Source organism: Gavialis gangeticus, unplaced genomic scaffold (assembly GCF_001723915.1).
Source record: "Gavialis gangeticus isolate Ggan-Ray unplaced genomic scaffold, GavGan_comp1, whole genome shotgun sequence".
In the NCBI taxonomy this organism is placed as follows: Eukaryota; Metazoa; Chordata; order Crocodylia; family Gavialidae; genus Gavialis; species Gavialis gangeticus.
Window position 1 is genome coordinate 20,899,002 of NW_017729015.1, and position 16,546 is coordinate 20,915,547.

Consider the following 16,546-nt stretch of genomic DNA (forward strand, 5'->3'; position numbering starts at 1 on the left):
CGGCGTGCCCCGAGCCTGCGCCTGGGGCCTGGGCTTGGCCCAGTCCAGAGCGGGGCGGGCGGACGTGTCCCAGGCCGGCTGCCCGCCTGGGAGGAAAGCTGCCCTGGGGGCTCTGCCATGCCAGGACGTCCCCAGGGTGGCAGCTTTGCCGCTGGGTCTCCCCGTGCCCGTGACCGGTGGCGGCTTTAGCGGGCTCCGCTCTTGTCGTGTGCTTCTTTCCTGCCGCAGGAGACCCTGGCGAACCTGGAGCGGCAGATCTACGCCTTCGAAGGCAGCTACCTGGAGGACACCCAGATGTATGGGAACATCATCCGTGGCTGGGACCGCTACCTGACCAACCAGAAGTGAGTGTGCAGGGCCCGTGCCACGCGCTCGTCCCGCTGCGCTGCGCTGCGCCCCGTGCCGCCTTCCCGGCAGTCCTGGGCTCTTCGCAGTATCCTGCAATGCAGTTCTTCAAAGATCGGGATAGTCGGGCTGGTTCCTCGGATAGGTCAAGCCCGTCAGAGGTCCCGCACCTGCTCTGGGGTGCGGTGTGCGTGGACCAGCTGAAATGGCAGTCACCCCTCAAGCGCCGAGCACCGTGCTCCCCTCCAGACCCCAATAGTGGTAGGAAGGTGTGAAAGGGGCGTCTGGCAGCCAGGATCTCGGCATGGTCTTCCTTGCACACAGCGAGCGCATCCCTTAGGATGGCAGCCAGGTCCGGGAGGGAGCCCTGCTTTGTCCCGAGGCTCCAGGTTGTGGCTTCAGCCAGCCGCAGGGGAAGCTATGCCAGGGACGTCCCTCAAGGTGTCTGGGCCGGCGCAGTGAGAGCGCGCTCTGTATTTCAGGAACTCCAACAGCAAGAACGACCGACGCAACCGGAAGTTCAAGGAAGCCGAGCGGCTCTTCAGCAAGTCTTCAGTCACCTCAGCAGCTGTGAGTACTGCATGCGTGACAGGGTGGTGCGCAGCGCCAGCCTCAGCCCTGAGCTTGCCCCGCCAACGCCACAAGGCAGCTGCAGCCCGGGCTGGAAGCCAGGCGGTCTGAGGCCTGGGGCAGGGCAGGGCAGGACGTACCCGTGGCTGCGCATGGTCCCCTCTGTCACATCTCGCTCTTCTCCTTTCTTCCAGGTGGCTCTGAACCGCTCTTCATAGTTTCCTTTGGTTGTTCCCTTAGCAGCCTATTTCCTCAGCTTTACTCGGGACTGACTGAGGGCAGAGCTGGGGTGACTGTTCCTCCCCCTGCCCTTACAGCACTTCTAGCTTGATGCTTGGCAAGTCCTGACACAGTCAGTGCCCTCCTGCTGTTTGTAGCGAGGGCAGCACAGTGGTGTCCATCCCTGTCCCCCCTCTCACAAGCATCTCCGAGTTTCCTTTGGTGCAGTCTCCCCTGCACGCTTGCACCTGCCACGGCGCCCAGGAGAAGTGAAGGGGGAGAGAGCAGAACAAGCAGGAAACATTTGTGCCTTGCAAGGCTGTCCTTCCCGCTCTCCTCCTGTGCCAGTCTCTCTCTGGCCCTGCTGTATTGCCGTTCAGCTGCCAATTCCTGGAGGCAGAGATCATCTCTCTCTTTCCGTCTGGAAAGCGCCTTGCACGATTTTCAGTAAAACGTGATAAATGGGAATCTGTCTCCATAAGTGTCCCCTCTGGTTTTGTAGGCCGTCAGCGCACTGGCCGGAGTTCAAGACCAGCTCATTGAGAAGCGTAAGTAGCTGCCTGTTACCCGTCTCTGTGTGACTGATGTGGAAAGAAGGCAACCGTTTGCTTTGGAAAGAGGGCACTTCCCTGCGTGTCTTCTCCTCCCTGCAGTGCTTGCATGTGGGGGTGCTTGCTGCTTCTGATGCTTGCGGTTGATTCCCTGCCTCTAGCCCTCCTTGCATGGGGGGGGGGGCCCATACCCCAGCAGTTCCACCGCTCCCAATTCTGTCGCCATTAGTAATGTGTGCAGTGAAATTACAGCGCGTTTCCCTTCCAAAAAAGCAAGGTTAGTTTTGTGTCCATCTTAAAGCTTTCTGTGCACGAGACGTGTGTTAATGTGTGGCTTTGGTGACTGGGGGAGGTAAGAGTCCAGGGTCAGGTTTTGCTCGACTTCCTGGTCAGTAGTTGCCACTAGAGCCACGTGCTTGAAGTGCAGACCCTGGAGCCGGTGTGAGGTTTGTGGGACTTCTTCACACCTTCCCTCCTGTGTTTGCCTGGTCCTCCCCTGCCTGTGTGACCTAAAGGTTGAGTTATTTTTATTTTTTTTTTCTGCGTTCACTCGCTTCAAGTTCATTCCTGGCTGATCAGAGGGGTTGGGGGGGCAGCGTTCCAGCCATAGCACTGACTTCTTGCCTGGTCTAATTCTAATAGTTTTCTTTCTGTGGTGCTTAGGGCATTTTGCTGCCCCTGCTATAGGATGTGGCATGCAGTAAATACATTCTGGGGTTGTTCCTGCTTCCGGAGTTTGCCTGGGATTGCCTGCATCATGCCTCTTGCAGGGGGTAACTTGTCCTGCTCCAGGAATGCGCTGCGCACTAGAGAACTTCCACAGCCTCCTGAGGCTGCCACGTGCCCTGTGCTGTTGGGGTTTGCTCCTGTTCCTTGGGACATGGCTTGGGCACTTGAGGTCTGTCTTGGAGCTGAAGAGCTGGGAATTAACAGCCATGCTCTCCTGGGTTTGTTGTGTTTTAGGGGAGCCGGGCAGTGGAACGGAAAGCGACACTTCTCCAGACTTCCACAATCAGGAGAATGAGCCCAGCCAGGAGGACGCTGATGATCTGGATGGGTCTGTGCAGGGTGTGAAGCCCCAGAAAGCTGCTTCCTCCACTTCCTCGGGGAGTCACCACAGCAGCCACAAAAAACGGAAGAACAAAAACCGACACAGGTTAGTGGTGCCAGCAGCCCTTGGCAGGCCCTCCGAGCTGTGGGGGTTGGTTGTCGAACAGGCTTTGTCCCATGGAAGTAGCCATGTGTGTTAGAGCAGCGGGAGGGACGGGCTGCTGGTTGATCGGGGTGACAGGCTGATATCACTTTCCTGCCAGTTTCCAAGGCAGTAGGAAGAAACTGTTAGGTGCCTTCGGTGGGCCTGAGGAGGCCTGTTGGGGTTCCTCGGGGCTGGGGCCAAGAGGGAGAGGCCCTTGGAAGCAGGTAAACTGAGCAAGGGAGTGACAGGAAGGCGTCCCTGATTTCAACCCCAGCTCTGTTAGGACAGTCTGAGTGATCCTGGGAGCAGTTCGCCCCCTTTCCTCTGCCTCTCCGAGTTCTCCAGCCATAGGGCAGAATACATCTGGCCTCTGCCCTAGGGGAAGGTTATGTTTTTGGCTCCCACGAGGCCTGCCTGGGGTTGAGTGAGGCAGGGCTGCTGGCTGGCGTCTGGGGAATAAGGGCCAAGTGATAAAGCAAAATGTCTGGGCAGGCCACGAATTCTGAAGCTCCTGGAAATCCCCAGTGCCTTCATCCAAACTTTATTCCAGACCCTTCCTTGCATTGTTTATCCCAGACCAAGCCAAAGGAAGTAGATTTGTCTGTTTACCCTGAGGAGCTCACTGCACAAAATAGTTTTCGAGCCAAGGGCTTGGTGCAGTTCAAAGGGGATTGGTACTTTAGAGGGGCAGTAAGAGGGTCATTACAGACTGCATAAAGCCTCAGACCAAGGTCATAGACCAGCCTCCAGTGATGATGCTTAGGAATAAACTACTCCTCTGCTCATCTTTCTCTGAAACCAGTGAAACAGGGTCCAGGACTGCACAACCCCTGGTCTGGTACTTCTTGTGTCCCTCAAAGAGAAAGCAGCCAGGTGGTCTCTTTCGGGTAGTTACCAGCTGTCCCATACTGCATTCTCACAGCCAGGCCGGGAATGTCTGACCAAGTTCAGTGAAGTTAACTGTAATGACGGCTGTTACTGACTCCTGAGGTCTTTCCAGCAGAGGAAAATGTCCCAGTCCCCTCAAATCCATGGGCTAGCCCCAGGTTCTGACAAGGAAGGTTCTGACAGGAGAGCCCTTCTGGCCCACCCCTCACCCCCAGATGTGCTCGGGTGAAACCCCTAGCCGATAGGAGGGATGGGGTGTCTGTGGTGTGGGGCTGCCCCTGTTTCAGGGACTCTTCTTGCCAGTTGCCTCAAAGGAGCTCTGCTGCCTCTGCTGGGAGCAGCGGAGGCCTCTGGCAACTGGCTGTCTTTGGGCGTGATGAACACGGCTTGTCACAAGGACCAGCCCCTTTGCAGGCCATGCTGACTGCTGGCTCCAAAAGCAGCTGAAACCCAACGTGAGTCTCCAGCTGGCATCTGAACACTGGGAACCAGGTGAAACACGGGGATGTTGCTGTCGGGGGCCCTCACTTCCAGTGCTGTGCAAGTCCTGAGATTAAAGTGTCCTGTGACAGTGCCCGCGCTAGGGTGTAATTCTGGAGAAATGTCCTGTTGACGCCCCTCTTTTTAACCAAGACAATTGTTGGCTTCCAGGAAGAGCACTAGAGAGTGAGCGCTGTGGTGTGTGTGGATGCTTGAGACGGCTGGTGGGTGTGCAAGGTTTCTGTAACTAGATTCAAGCAGTTCACCTTGTTTTCTGTCCAAGTTTGTAAGGGGGCTGCGTGGGGGTGTGTGTCGAGAGCAGTTGAATGCAAAGTGGGCCAGATATTCCTATGACCGCCTCTGTCTTTCTGCCTGAACAAACTTCTTTGCTTTGGCGCTAATAATCTGAAGAGAGCCTCTGCTTTCTGAGCTCCCACTTGGTTGCTTTTGCAAGCAAAGAGAGCTCTGTCTCTGCGGGCTAGCATGCAGCTCCAAGTACCCCATAGCTTCCTTTCTCCACATACACAAATTCCTTCTGCAAAACCACTACTCCACTCTTTAATGCCTCTTTACCCAGAAAGCCACTGGGGGAGGGGGGCTCTGGACTCCTGAGTCTGGAGTGCTTTTTATGCCACATTTTGGTTAAAAAAATAAATATATATCTATATATATCATGACATTTGGACACTGGCTTTATTATTTCAGTAATCTCACTAAGGTGGCTAATCAACTAATTTATTTAATTCATTAGTATATTAATTTCTATTGCTTTCTTCCTTTCAAATGCTGCCCCTCAGCCCGTCTGGCATGTTTGATTATGACTTTGAGTAAGTTTGACTTGAATTAGTACTTGTGCTGTGTTGTTAGTGTGTAGACACCAATGTGCCTTTTGAGACCTTTCTAACCCGTAGTTTATCTGTTTAATTGTAGGTATGTATATTAGGTTAGGCTGGGAAGTTTTTTTTAAAAACAGAAAAACGTGACGGAGGTAACATTTTTATTTAATAACTTAAGTAAAATTAAATCAACTTCACTCTTCTGCCTCTCTTACTTTTATTTTTAAATAGATAAACTTTGTCTTAAAACATAGTTAAAACCTGATTTCCTGGCTTTGCTTCCTAAAGAGATTAGTGTAGATTTGGATATTGTCTTCTGGTTGAATGTAATAAACCCCCAGTACCCATGAGTTTTGTAACCCCTGTTGTCTCAAAGTTCTCTCTTTCTCTGTATTCCAAGTAAATTGCCGTTACCGCAATGGCTGAATAATTACTCATGGCATAGTTACACCTCTAACAAATTAACATAGAGCATGCATTTTTAATCCTATATCTGTATGCTGCATAACTTCTCTGTGATTGTTTTTATCTGAACCTTTGCTAACTCTCTCTGACCGAGTGGGTGGAATATGCCTTTTGGCAAGGAGAGAAGAATCCACTCTTGTTTGTCTCTGCTCCTTGCCCAGTAACACTGGGACACTGATTCAGCTCAGCTGAATCGGAGACTGACCGAATTAACCAAATAGTCTTTGTTGTAGCCTGTGCCGTATGCGGTAGCTGGTTCTTGGAGCCCCCCTTGTGGTGTAGTGTATTGAAATGGGCATTTCTCTTATCTTTCTCATCGCAGGATTGATCTCAAGTTAAACAAAAAGCCAAGAGCCGTAAGTATCCGTCCTCCCTGTCTTCATTTGTATTGTTGATCTGTACACACTGGTGACCCTCTGCTTCCGCCGTGGTTCAAATCTCTCTTTGTCATGGCAGGGGGATAGCTTAGTGCCAAGGCAGCAGGTGCCTTGTGGATTTGTCGCAGTGGGCTCATCCATTGCTGGTTCGGTATTGCTACAGTGTAAAGGCCCCTTCGTTTTGCTTGAGAAGAACTGCACTTGCGCCCTTCCTCCCGGTGCTGTGAAGACCTGCTGGGGTCTGGCAACCGGTCCTTGGCGGAGGTGCAGAGGAAGGGGCCTGGTCTTGGACATGTGCCGCTACTGTAGCGTGCTCTGCCTGCAGAGAATGGGGTGGGGGTGAGAGCAGACGTCTGAGGGAGTGTCCCAGGCCAGCGAGCAGGTTGGGTGCATGGAGGGCCTTAACACTGGTACTCTCCACTCTCTGCAGGACTACTAGACTCATCAGCACTGAAGCTTCCACGATGTGGGCCCCACGTGAGTCCCCACCGAGGAAAATGCCAATCTAGCGCAGGAGTGGGCTGCCAGCTCTGCAGCTGCATGTCTGCAGCCGGAAGCAGCCAATTCTGTCGTGCTGCTGCGGGGGAGACCGTCTTGGCCGATGTACTTTGTACTTTGTGTCATTGTGAGTCCCCTGGGACACAGGACTGGGCTGCGGCATGGGCGATCTTCGAGTCCTGAGGGCTTGCGCTGTCACCCGGCTGAAGGCACCCTCCAGCCGGCTGACCCCGCCGCCACCATCGCCATCATCTGTCATCACTGCCGAGAGACATCACCGTCGCTCCCATTCCCAGGGGCTGGGCCTGTTTGTCCGCGCGGGTTGTAAATCTGTTACATGGATTTTTTTTTTTTAATACGGCTCGTTAGTGTTTTGTTCTTGTTCGGGATTGTTTTAACCAAAGTGACAAACCGGCTCTTCATCTCTTTCCTTTCCTACAAGCCCAGCCAGGCAGGCATGCTCTTTGTTTTGGGGACCGCTCCACTACAGTTCTTACCTGGCGTGGAGCAGCAAGTGGCTCCCCCTTTCCTCTCTCTCCTCCCTTCCCCAGGGCCCTGCGGGCTCTGAACGATGGGAAGGCTGGAGCTCAAAGCCCTCTTGCTCTGGGTGATGTGTGGGGGGCAAGGGGTGGAGTCTCTTTTTAATGCAACCTTCTGTCATTTGTATATAAAACAATAAAAGTCCCACGTTTGCGTCTCCTGGTTTGCTTTGAAGTTCAGCAGCTTGGTGTTGTGCTCCGTTCATTCCAAGCCCCCCAGGAACCTGGCCTCTCCTCCCTCTTGGGGGTCTTCGCTGGGCCTCGCTTCCTTTCTCCCCTTGCAGGGGCCGCGGACATGTGCCGACGCTGCCCTCGGGGCTGCTTGCTGGAATTCCCCTGGGAGGGAGTGGGTGAGTTGCCATGAAGGGTGCCTGCGCAGGTGAACATGGCTCCAGGGTACTGCCACCCTTAGCTTCAGGATGCTGCAGCCCTGTCGTACCAGCACTCAGAGCCCCGCTTCCAAAACCCTGCTTGGCTCTTCCCTGCTGGGCAGCTCCTCCAGGGCAAGGTGACCTCGGAGGGAAGTTCCTGGCCCCAGAGCCCCTCCTTGCTGTGTGCCAGAGGCTGCAGGGCCCCTGTTTTAATAGCTATTGCTTGCGGTGGTGCCTAGCTTGAGCTGGATGCTTTCCTAGCCAAGCAAAGCAGTGGGCCCACTTCTGGGACCTGCAGCAGGGCGCTTTGCGGTGGCTGGCCCCACAGGGAGGAGACTTGGCCGGCACTGTCTGCACAGCTGTGTGCGGCCAAAGGCTGGTGCTGACCACAGAGATGCTGCTGTGGAGTAAATACCTGGTGCTGCAGGTAGGCCCTGGGCAAGGCAGCATCGCTGTGAGGTGAGGGACCCTGTGCAGGTGGGCCCAGAGCACACCTGCCTTGCACCCTGGATGCCCAAGCATGGGGAAGCCTGCAGTGAGGCTGGGCTGGGGCTGGCAGGGACCAGGGAGGTCCCCAGAGGCACCAGCAGGGGGCAGGCCCCTAGCATGTGTGTGCAAGGAGCTGCAGCTGCAAGGCTGCCTGGGTGGAGGCAGCAGTGGCCCAGGTGCTTCCCGTCGCCCCACCAAGGCCCGGGACCTACTGGTCAACCTCCTCCCGGTGCTGGCCAAGCTTGTCACCTGGTGGTCCAGGCAGGAGGCTCTGGCCGGGAAGGCTCCTGGTGTCCTTGGGGCGTTTTTCCTCGGTGTCCTTTGCACGTGTCTCCGGGCGGAGCACCCCTGGGCAGTAGCTGCTAGCGAGCTCCCTCAGTTTGCGAGCTGGTGGGCGCTGTCCGGGGTGCTCTGCTCGGTGTCCCTCAGGGGAGCACTCGTTTTGACCCTATGACCTGCACGCGCACACCCTGTTTTCTCTTTTGTTGTCCCCTGTAATTTATTGGTGTTTTTAAGGCACTGGTCACCCTACCCAGTGGCGACCCCCTGATGGTTTTAGGCTTTTAGCTTTTTAAGCTTTTAGCTTTTAGCCTTTTAGAAAACCGCCAGGAAGACATTGAGCGCTGGATGCCAATGAGCTACCGTTATCCAGACTGTTTTTAGTTGATGTCTTCTGGTGCTGGTCGTCCTTGGCCGCAGCAGCACGCCGACCGACGATGACAACCCCTGGGCTGCAACCCTTCGGGGCGGTTTTAACAGGCGACCCGTAGAGACTGGCGGTCTACACCGCGACAGCATGAGGACATCAAATAGTCCGGGGCAGGGCCAGCAGGTCTCCAGGCTCCAGGGACGAGCTGCAGGGGGAGGGGGGCTGGGGGTGACTCCCTCCCCACCCGCCGGACTGATGGTGACACTGAGCATGGACAGGGAGGTTTCTGCCCCAGGGCTGCTTCCTGACCTCTTGTCCTCCGACTCTTGGTTGCAGGGGCCCAGCGCTCTGCAGGGCGGCCAGCCCAGCCCATGCGGCTGAGGTGGGCTGTGGAGCAGGGGTGGCAGCAGTCACCCTGCAGCCGAGGGAGCGGTGGCTGTGGTCTCTGCAGCAGCCCCCACCACATTGTGCCCTGAGAGTCTGGTGCTGGTAGGGTAGGGGCGGCTGAGTCCAGCCTAGTGCCGAGATCAGGGGCGAGCGTTCTTGCCTCGCAGGCCCGACCCCACCTGCGCCCCGGGTGCATCACCTACCTTTGGCCCTTGTGGGACTCTGCGGCTGCCTGCGGGCTGGGCTGGCTACATCTTGGCTTGCTGCAATGGCTAACCCTGCACCAGGGCCTGCTCTAGTCACATCCCTTCCCCATGGTGCCTGTGTCCTGCTGCTGTTACCTGCCTGTAAAGAGCAGGGTAGAGTTGCACCTTATAGACTAACTTAACTGTGTGCCTCGGGACCTAGCACAAGCTTCGTGAGCTGCAGCTCCCTTTGTTGTGTGCTGTTAGAGGACGTGCGGAAAGCAGCGTTGGGGGGGAGGTCCCTGCTACACATCACATACATTACACAAGTAACTGCTGGATCACAATACATGTAGACTGCCGCGCTGCAGAGTAACGATCACAGGCTAAAAAAGACTGTCCTGCGACAAGAAGAGCCATCCAGCTGTATAGTTAGTGCTTGACAGTGAGTAACAACTCCACAGCTGGTTTCTAGCCAGCTTGGTGCAGCAGGCCCCTTAGGTCCTGGCTTATCTGGCCCCCTAGCATTGGCTGTTAGCCTTTAACTGGGAAATCCCCATCCCGCCTGCCCTTCGCTCCACTGCACAGTGGCTGCCTGCCCCGCAGCCCCTTCCTCTGTGTGCGGCTGATAACCTCTGGAGAAGGGTCAGCGAGGGGGCTGGCACCAGGGCCAGGACGTGCCTGCTTCTGCATGCAAAGCCGAGCTGAACCCAGGGGCGGGGAGTGCTGTCCCAGGGTGCAGGCACAGCCAGGCAGCAGGGAGCGGGGCAGCGCTGTTGTGGCCTTGACCTCGGTGCAACGGCAGGGCACGGGGGCTCCAGGAGGGCCCAGAGGAGCTGTGTCCCGGGTGGTGGTGTGGAGCTGTTGTGCAAGCCTGACTCATGCCAGTGCCCGTCTGCTCCCATGAGCTTCCCCGCCGGGCACACGGGGCCCTGGCTCACGCGTGAGCTCAGTGCCGAGGCCCGGATCCTTGCAATTAGCTGGTGAGAGTGGGGCTCCAGCCAGCAGCTCCCCTTGCACTGCCAGCTCCAATGTGTGGGCGGGGCAGATAAGGCACTGGGAGCCTCCCAGCCGAAAGGGCAGCTGTGCACGGAGCTGCACGGCCCGGGGTTTTCCATGCAACTCTGCTCCCCCTTTGGGTGCTAGGGTTTCCCTCAGGAGTCAGGGAGGCCGTGGGAGACAGGCTGCAAATAGGGGCAAGCGCTGAGTGTGGGTCCCATAGGTGCACGGAGCCACCCAGGCATGCAGGAGGACGCCTGCCCACTACTCTTCCCCCAAGCTACAGCTGCCGCAGGGGCTGGACCCGGCCACACCCCCAGGCTGCAGCTGCGATTGCCGGCACGCTTGTACATGCTAGGCCTGTGCCCAACCCCAGCCCCACACCGCGCCCTCCATCGCAGCCTTGCCCCAGCTGGCTGCCAGTCCCCTGCTAGCCCAGCTCCGTCTGGCCTGAGGCAGGGGCTGCCCCGCTGCAGTCGCTTCCTTGTTCTCCGGCTGTTTGTTGGAAGCTTCCAGGAAGGCGACCGGCTCCTCCCTGAGCATCCCTCCAGGCCTGGCGCAGCCTCCCGGGGCCTCTGCTCCTGAGCTGGTTGGTGGCAGACCACTGCCGGGACACACCTGACCCCGGGGGTGTTGTGCTCACCCTGCTCGTTCCCCAGTGACTCGTTTTGGGAGGTCAGGCACCTACCTTGAGTCCGCTGGAGCCTGATGCCAGCCAGGCACCGGCCGTGAGTTGAGCTGAGCTGAGCTGGGGCTGCTGGCAGGACCAGCCCCACCCAGACACAGCCTTGGAGCAAGCAAGGGGGCAGCCGCGGGGCCCGGCTGGCTTGGCCCCAGAGTACAGGGTCTCTCCAGGTTCCCCCACCCTTGGGGGGGCAGTGCAGCTGGCATCCTGACTCCCACCCTGCAGGCCCTGCCACCGCCTCCCCATCTGGCCCTGGCTGAGTCACTGGATCTCTCTGATTTTGGGGGGCATGGGGGTTGAGCCCTAGCCCAGCCCAGCCCAGCCCAGCCCAGCCCCTCGGTGCTGCAGCCATGTGCCAGTGCTGCCCTTGGCTGTGGTGCCTGCACGGGGCAGGGGCCAGCAGGGATGTGCCCAGCGGAGACGGGCACTGCTTTGCACCTGAGCCTGGCATGGGGGTGGAGGGGGCACCCCAAATACCACCCCATCACCATTTGCAGGTGTCTGCCACCCACACTCTCCAAGCAACCCCCAACACATGCATACACACACCTGCAACCCTCCCAGACTCCCCCTACCCTGAAACACCCACCCCAAATACCTGCTAACAACCTCCCCCAACACACACACACAAGCATGTGCACACACACTATTGTGCCTGCTCCCCACCCCCGGAAACACCCCTGCACAAACACACACCTACATCTCTGCACACTGCCCCCCCAATACCCGCATGCCCATGTCCACAGCTGCCTGCCCTACCCTACCCCCAGCTCGGGGCCCACGTGGGCCTGGCCCTGTCCCCAGCTGGTGCCCGCAGCCCGGCTCCTGGGCCATGTTTGCAGGGTGCTGACGTGGCTCCACTCCGGGTCCTGTCCGGGGCCACATGGGGCTCAGCGATGTGCAGTGTGGCAGGCCTCTGGGACACACCGGCCTGCAGGACCAGCCTGTCCAGTGGGCGTGCAGGGTCTGTGTCACCACCCAGCAGCTCAGGACTGGCCTGCCACCCTCAGCACCTGCTGGACTGGGGTTCTGGGCAAGCTGGGACCCCCCCTAACCACACGTTCCCCCCTCACAGGCAGGCAGGCACCCAGCAGGGGCTCTCCCCCCCAGGGATCAGTGCCTGGGCTGTCCCTGGAGCTGCGCTGGGCCAGGGTGCAAGCCTTGGTACTCCCCGTGATGCTTGTGCGATGCAGGCTATGGGGGGGAAGCGGCCGCCCCTCGCTCCACTGAGATGAGCCCTGCTTTGATTTCTACCCCCCTCCAGGGCTGAGCCTAGGGCAGGGGCGCTGGGGATGCCTGAGCTGGAAGGGGCAGGGGCTGAGCCGCAGCTAGAGGCCCCCGTCGCTGGCCAGGCTGTAGCCCCCCCCCGCGCAGTCTCAGCCTGGATGCGGGCTCCCCCAGGCTGGCCCCAGCCCTGCCGGCACTCCTTTGTCTGCCGGGCTGTCCTGTTTACTCTGCTGCCTCCGCTTCCTTCCTCCCTGGCTCTAGCGCGCAGCCCTGTGCGGGTGCTGCCGCCCCACCAGGCACCTGCCAAGGCTGCTGCATTGGGGCAGGGCCCCAGCTGCAGCCCGAGAGGTGCCCTGGATAGCATAGGAGCCAGGCGTCCCGGGGGGGCACGTGACCCTGTGCCTGTAGGGCCAAGTGTCCCACCCCCGTGGCCTCCTCTCTCCCAGGCAGGAGACTCTAGCCAGCACCCTCCCCAGTACGAGGCAGGAGCTTGGTCCTGGGAGATGGCCCTTGAGAGCCTGGGGCAGGGGCTGAGGGACCCTCTGCACCAGAGCAGGTGCAGGGAGCAGGCCCAGGCCAGAGCCCCCAAGCGTAAAGACCTGCAGCGCCAGGGCAAGCCGGATACTCCTGTGCAGCATGGGGGAAGACTACTGGGCTGTAGCTTGACCCTGCAACCTCCTTCCAGCAACGAGAGGGATCGGATGGGCTCAGGGGACCCTGCTCTGCCCCAGGGCACTGGGAGGACAGACCAGACGCTGGGGCATCTCGCCAGGCCTGTTCTGCAGCCTCTCTGCGCTCCTGTTTGCTTCTCTGGAGCCAGGCAGGGGCCTTGCTCATCCCTTCCTCCTGGGATGGCTTCTCCAGCCCCTTGCGGCAGCACAGGGGTAGTATAAACACGTCTGGACCAGCTGGGAGCTCCGCGACCTCCATTTGCTGCTGCTCTCAGCAGATCCGCCAGCCTACTTCAGCGGGGCCCAGCTGCAAGCTGCAGTGAGCACAGAGCTCACAGCTGGGTGCTGGGGCCTGGTGCCCCACTGGAAGCTGCCAACCACAGGCACTGCCACGTGCACAGCCCAGGGCTATAGGCTCCTCGGCCCTGGTGCACCTGCCAGCAGTCAGGGAGGAGGGGAGCAAGGGTTCCTGCAGGTGCTGCTGCATGCACCCGAGCTGGGGGAGTTGGGACACAGCCTCACTCCATGCATCTGTGAAACTGCACCCAGGCAGCAGGGACCCAGTCTCCTGCACTGCTGCTGCTGAAAGCTCCCATGCCCAGGAGCAGAGCAGGGGTGCTCTATTCCATCCCTCGCCTGACGACGCACTCCTCTCTATTTGCATAAATTCACAGGCAGAGCTGGACCACAGGTGCTCAGGAGCTGGAAAGGAGAACGCCAGCTCCAAGGCAGAGGGAAGAGGCTGAGACCCAGTGCTGGTGGCATGGGGGGGGACCCTGCACGCAGGGCCTGGGATATTAAGGCCAAGGCCTTAGCCATCGCAGCAGAGAGGGCAGGCCGTCTTCCCTAACCTCCCACCCAAGGACTGGGCTGGCATATTGTTGAAACCAGGGATCTTTATTGATGCAGCGGCAGCTCTTACGCAGGGCTGCCGCCTCGCTCTACGTACAGGCTGCAGAGACATGCAATACAGCAAGTTCTAGTAAAATACAAACCTGTCCCTACAAAAAAAGGGTCAGTCCTGATTACAACAGGATGAGTACATGCTGGCTCCCTGCCCCAGAGCCTCTCAGGAGCGCAACAGCCGAGGATTCGGTGAAAGCCCAGCCCGTGAGTTTCTAGACAATGGATCATTAAAAACGCAACATTTTTTCCCGTCATTTACAAATAGGCAAAGTTTCAGATTACATACAATTAAGAAGCATTTTGCTTACTAACATGAAACATTACACCTGCTGTAATGCATCATCATCAACCAGGCATACAGGGTTTGTGTCCTTGTGGCTGCCCCGGCACATGGTGCCGAGTGGATGAGGCCAGCCCTCACCAAACCTGAGAGGGGCGAGCCAGGAGACACGACAGGCCCCGTGGCTCTGCCCTCCCACAGGTTGGCGGCTAGGAACGGCCTTCATTCAAGCCACAAGATGGACGTAATTAAAAAAATCCAACGCACAGATACAATGTGTATCAACAAATCAACTGCCTCTGGCCTGGGTGCAAGGGAAAGAACTTCCCTTCGTGCCCCAGAACAGCCCAACACTGGGACCAGAAACAATTGCTACAGTATGTGTTCTTGAACAAGTCAAAATAAAAGATAGAAAATCTCCCACAAACAGGCCAGGGGGATTTTCACTGCCCACAAGGGCTAAGCTGCAGCTTGCAGGGGGCTGCGGGGAAGCAGAGGGCTCTGGCGGGGCAGGGGAAAGATGTGGAGGGAAGGATGAGAGAGAAATGTGGAGACAAGCTCACCAGAGACAAGCCTCGAATGCTGCCAAGAGGCCGGGGGAGTCACGGAGCAGCACACACAGGACTTGCTACCTGCCCTTGTGACCACACACCTTCCTACCAGGCGCTCGCACAATGGAAGGGAAGGGACCCGTGTCCCGGCCCTCCGCTCTGCTATGCAGCCAGGCTGGAAGAGCTGCCATGGCCTGCCCTTCCGCAAGCTTTTGCATGGAGCATGTGGCTTTTTGGGGCGGGGAGGCAAGAGGTCGGCCAGGCGATTCCAAGCCCAGGGTCCCCGGGAGCTCTGGTGCGGTGCCGGGACTCGAGGCAAGCGCGTATCCTGGCAGCAGGATGATTAGATCCTGCAACCGGGCGAGCATTGCTGCTACGCTCCGGAAAGCAACCCCGCCGGGCAGGCGCCTGGCATGGGTAGGGCACAGGCAGGGGAGCTGGCAAAACAAGCTTGTGAAACCAAGTGGGGTCAGAGCCAGCTATGGGAAGGCAGTGTCTTATGAGCAAGCTGGCGTGACTAAAGGGAGCTGAAGTTACGGACCAGGGGGCTAGCATTCCCCGCACGTTCAAAGTCAAGCTGAGTGGTGATGCCAAGTCCCAGGCTTGGTCAGAAAGCAGGTGACCCTAGTGCCGCCTTTCCCCAAGAGATGCCAATGACGGGGACACGCGCTGCCAGAGGCAGCAGCCCCACTCACTTGAGTTTAAAACAGCGGCTCACACCCTCCAGGCTCCCCAACAGCCCTGCAGGATGCCGGGAGCCCCTCACAGGCCTGGGTTCTGGGACTTGTAGGTTAAGATCTCGGCCGCTAGTCTCTGGGGATCCAGCAGCTGCGGGAACCGGTTCATGACTGCATCCACGAGGTGGGGGTGGAAGATGCCGCAGAGTTTCACGTGCACGTTGGCTCGCTCCTTGGCGAACTGCTCTGACAAAGCCCACGGGCAGGGGTCACTGTAGGCCGGGCCTGGGGCTCTCTGCAAGGGGCGGGGGTCTTGCGTGCTGCTGGCCCGTGCAGAAGGAGGGGGCAGCGGGTACGGCTCAGACCAGTACTCACGGGGATGGAGAGGCGCCGGCGGGCCATTGTACTCGCTCGGGAGGCTATACTGCCCGGCGCTGGTTGGGTGCACAGGCATGCCGTAGCCCGAGAAGGCACGGGAAGGCCTGGCATGGGACATCTCTGCGCTGTAAGGCATGTAGCTGGCCCCAGAGCAAGCCGAGGAGACGGCTTTGTGAGAGCCAGGCTTGTAGAGGCTGTCAGGCTCCAGGCTGGGCGAGGGCTGGTACAGGGGTCTCGGCTGCCCACAGCTGCAGCTGCAGACAGCCACCTGGTCAGGGGGGCAATGCTCGCAGTGGCTGGTGGATCTGCAAGGCCACATCCCGGACAATTGGTTCTCCAGGGAGCAGAAGCCCGAGTCAAGGGGCTCCTGAGACATGCAGGAGAGAGAGTCCATGTGGGGAGATGAGGCAGGGTGCTGGGGCCATTCGCCAGATCTATGGCCACTGCTGTGAAGCGGGCTGAGCCCTGGGGCACAGCCCTTCCCCGGGAGGGGACTGTCACCTGGCTTGGCCTTCTGGGCTGCTCCTTTCCTCTCGGCCGAGGCTCTCTGCATGCAGCTGGGGTCCGTGTCTATGGAGGCAGGACATGGCAGCTCTGCCTGCCCAGGTCTCTTGCCCTTCTTCTCCTCCTTGGCAGGGCTGGTGGTGCTAGAGGCACTTCTGGTGGGGGACAGCTTGGCATTGGCCCGAAGCTCGTCCGCAAGTGAGCGTTGGGGCTGGTTAATCCTCTCGGGGTGGTAGAACTTGCACTTGATGCCATAGGTGCATTTCTTCCCTGCAAGGAGAGGGCAGAGCCTGGCATAAGACGCGGCCCAGGACCCCAGGGGTAGCCACCTCCCGCACATGCTGGGCCTTACCGTAAGGGCACTGCTGTTTCTTGTGCTCTGGGACCACAGGCTTCTTCCTCAGGAAGTTATCCAGGCTGGGGCCGTGCCGTCCCAGGGGGTCATCTGGGGGCATAAACCTGGAGAAGGGCAATAAGCTTCAATCAGGACAAGCCACCTTGGGTCTAGAGCCCCTTCACACCCCAGCTACAAGGCACCCCTGGACCAGACCCCGACCCCTCCCAGGGCAACACGCCGTCAGAGCCAGGAAGGAGAACAGGAGCGGAGGAAGAGGGGTGGGTGGG

General features: G+C 58.7%; 2 protein-coding genes across 2 annotated transcripts in view; one reads left to right on the forward strand and one right to left on the reverse strand.

Moving 5' to 3' along the window:
• MEAF6 (MYST/Esa1 associated factor 6) overlaps positions 1-7,121 on the forward strand; it is a 9,134-nt gene extending 2,013 nt beyond the window's left edge. The window contains exons 2-8 of the mRNA XM_019512100.1: positions 190-344; positions 828-915; positions 1,637-1,682; positions 2,649-2,841; positions 5,046-5,075; positions 5,872-5,905; positions 6,357-7,121. Of these exons, the coding sequence (XP_019367645.1) occupies positions 190-344; positions 828-915; positions 1,637-1,682; positions 2,649-2,841; positions 5,046-5,075; positions 5,872-5,905; positions 6,357-6,365 (555 nt within the window). The 3' untranslated portion in view covers positions 6,366-7,121. The remainder of the gene's footprint in view (positions 1-189; positions 345-827; positions 916-1,636; positions 1,683-2,648; positions 2,842-5,045; positions 5,076-5,871; positions 5,906-6,356) is intronic.
• Positions 7,122-13,506: 6,385 nt separating this feature from the next.
• ZC3H12A (zinc finger CCCH-type containing 12A) overlaps positions 13,507-16,546 on the reverse strand; it is an 11,344-nt gene continuing 8,304 nt past the window's right edge. The window contains exons 5-6 of the mRNA XM_019512549.1: positions 16,275-16,381; positions 13,507-16,192 (exon numbers count right to left, since the gene is read on the reverse strand). Coding sequence (XP_019368094.1) covers positions 15,126-16,192; positions 16,275-16,381 — 1,174 coding nt within the window. The 3' untranslated portion in view covers positions 13,507-15,125. The remainder of the gene's footprint in view (positions 16,193-16,274; positions 16,382-16,546) is intronic.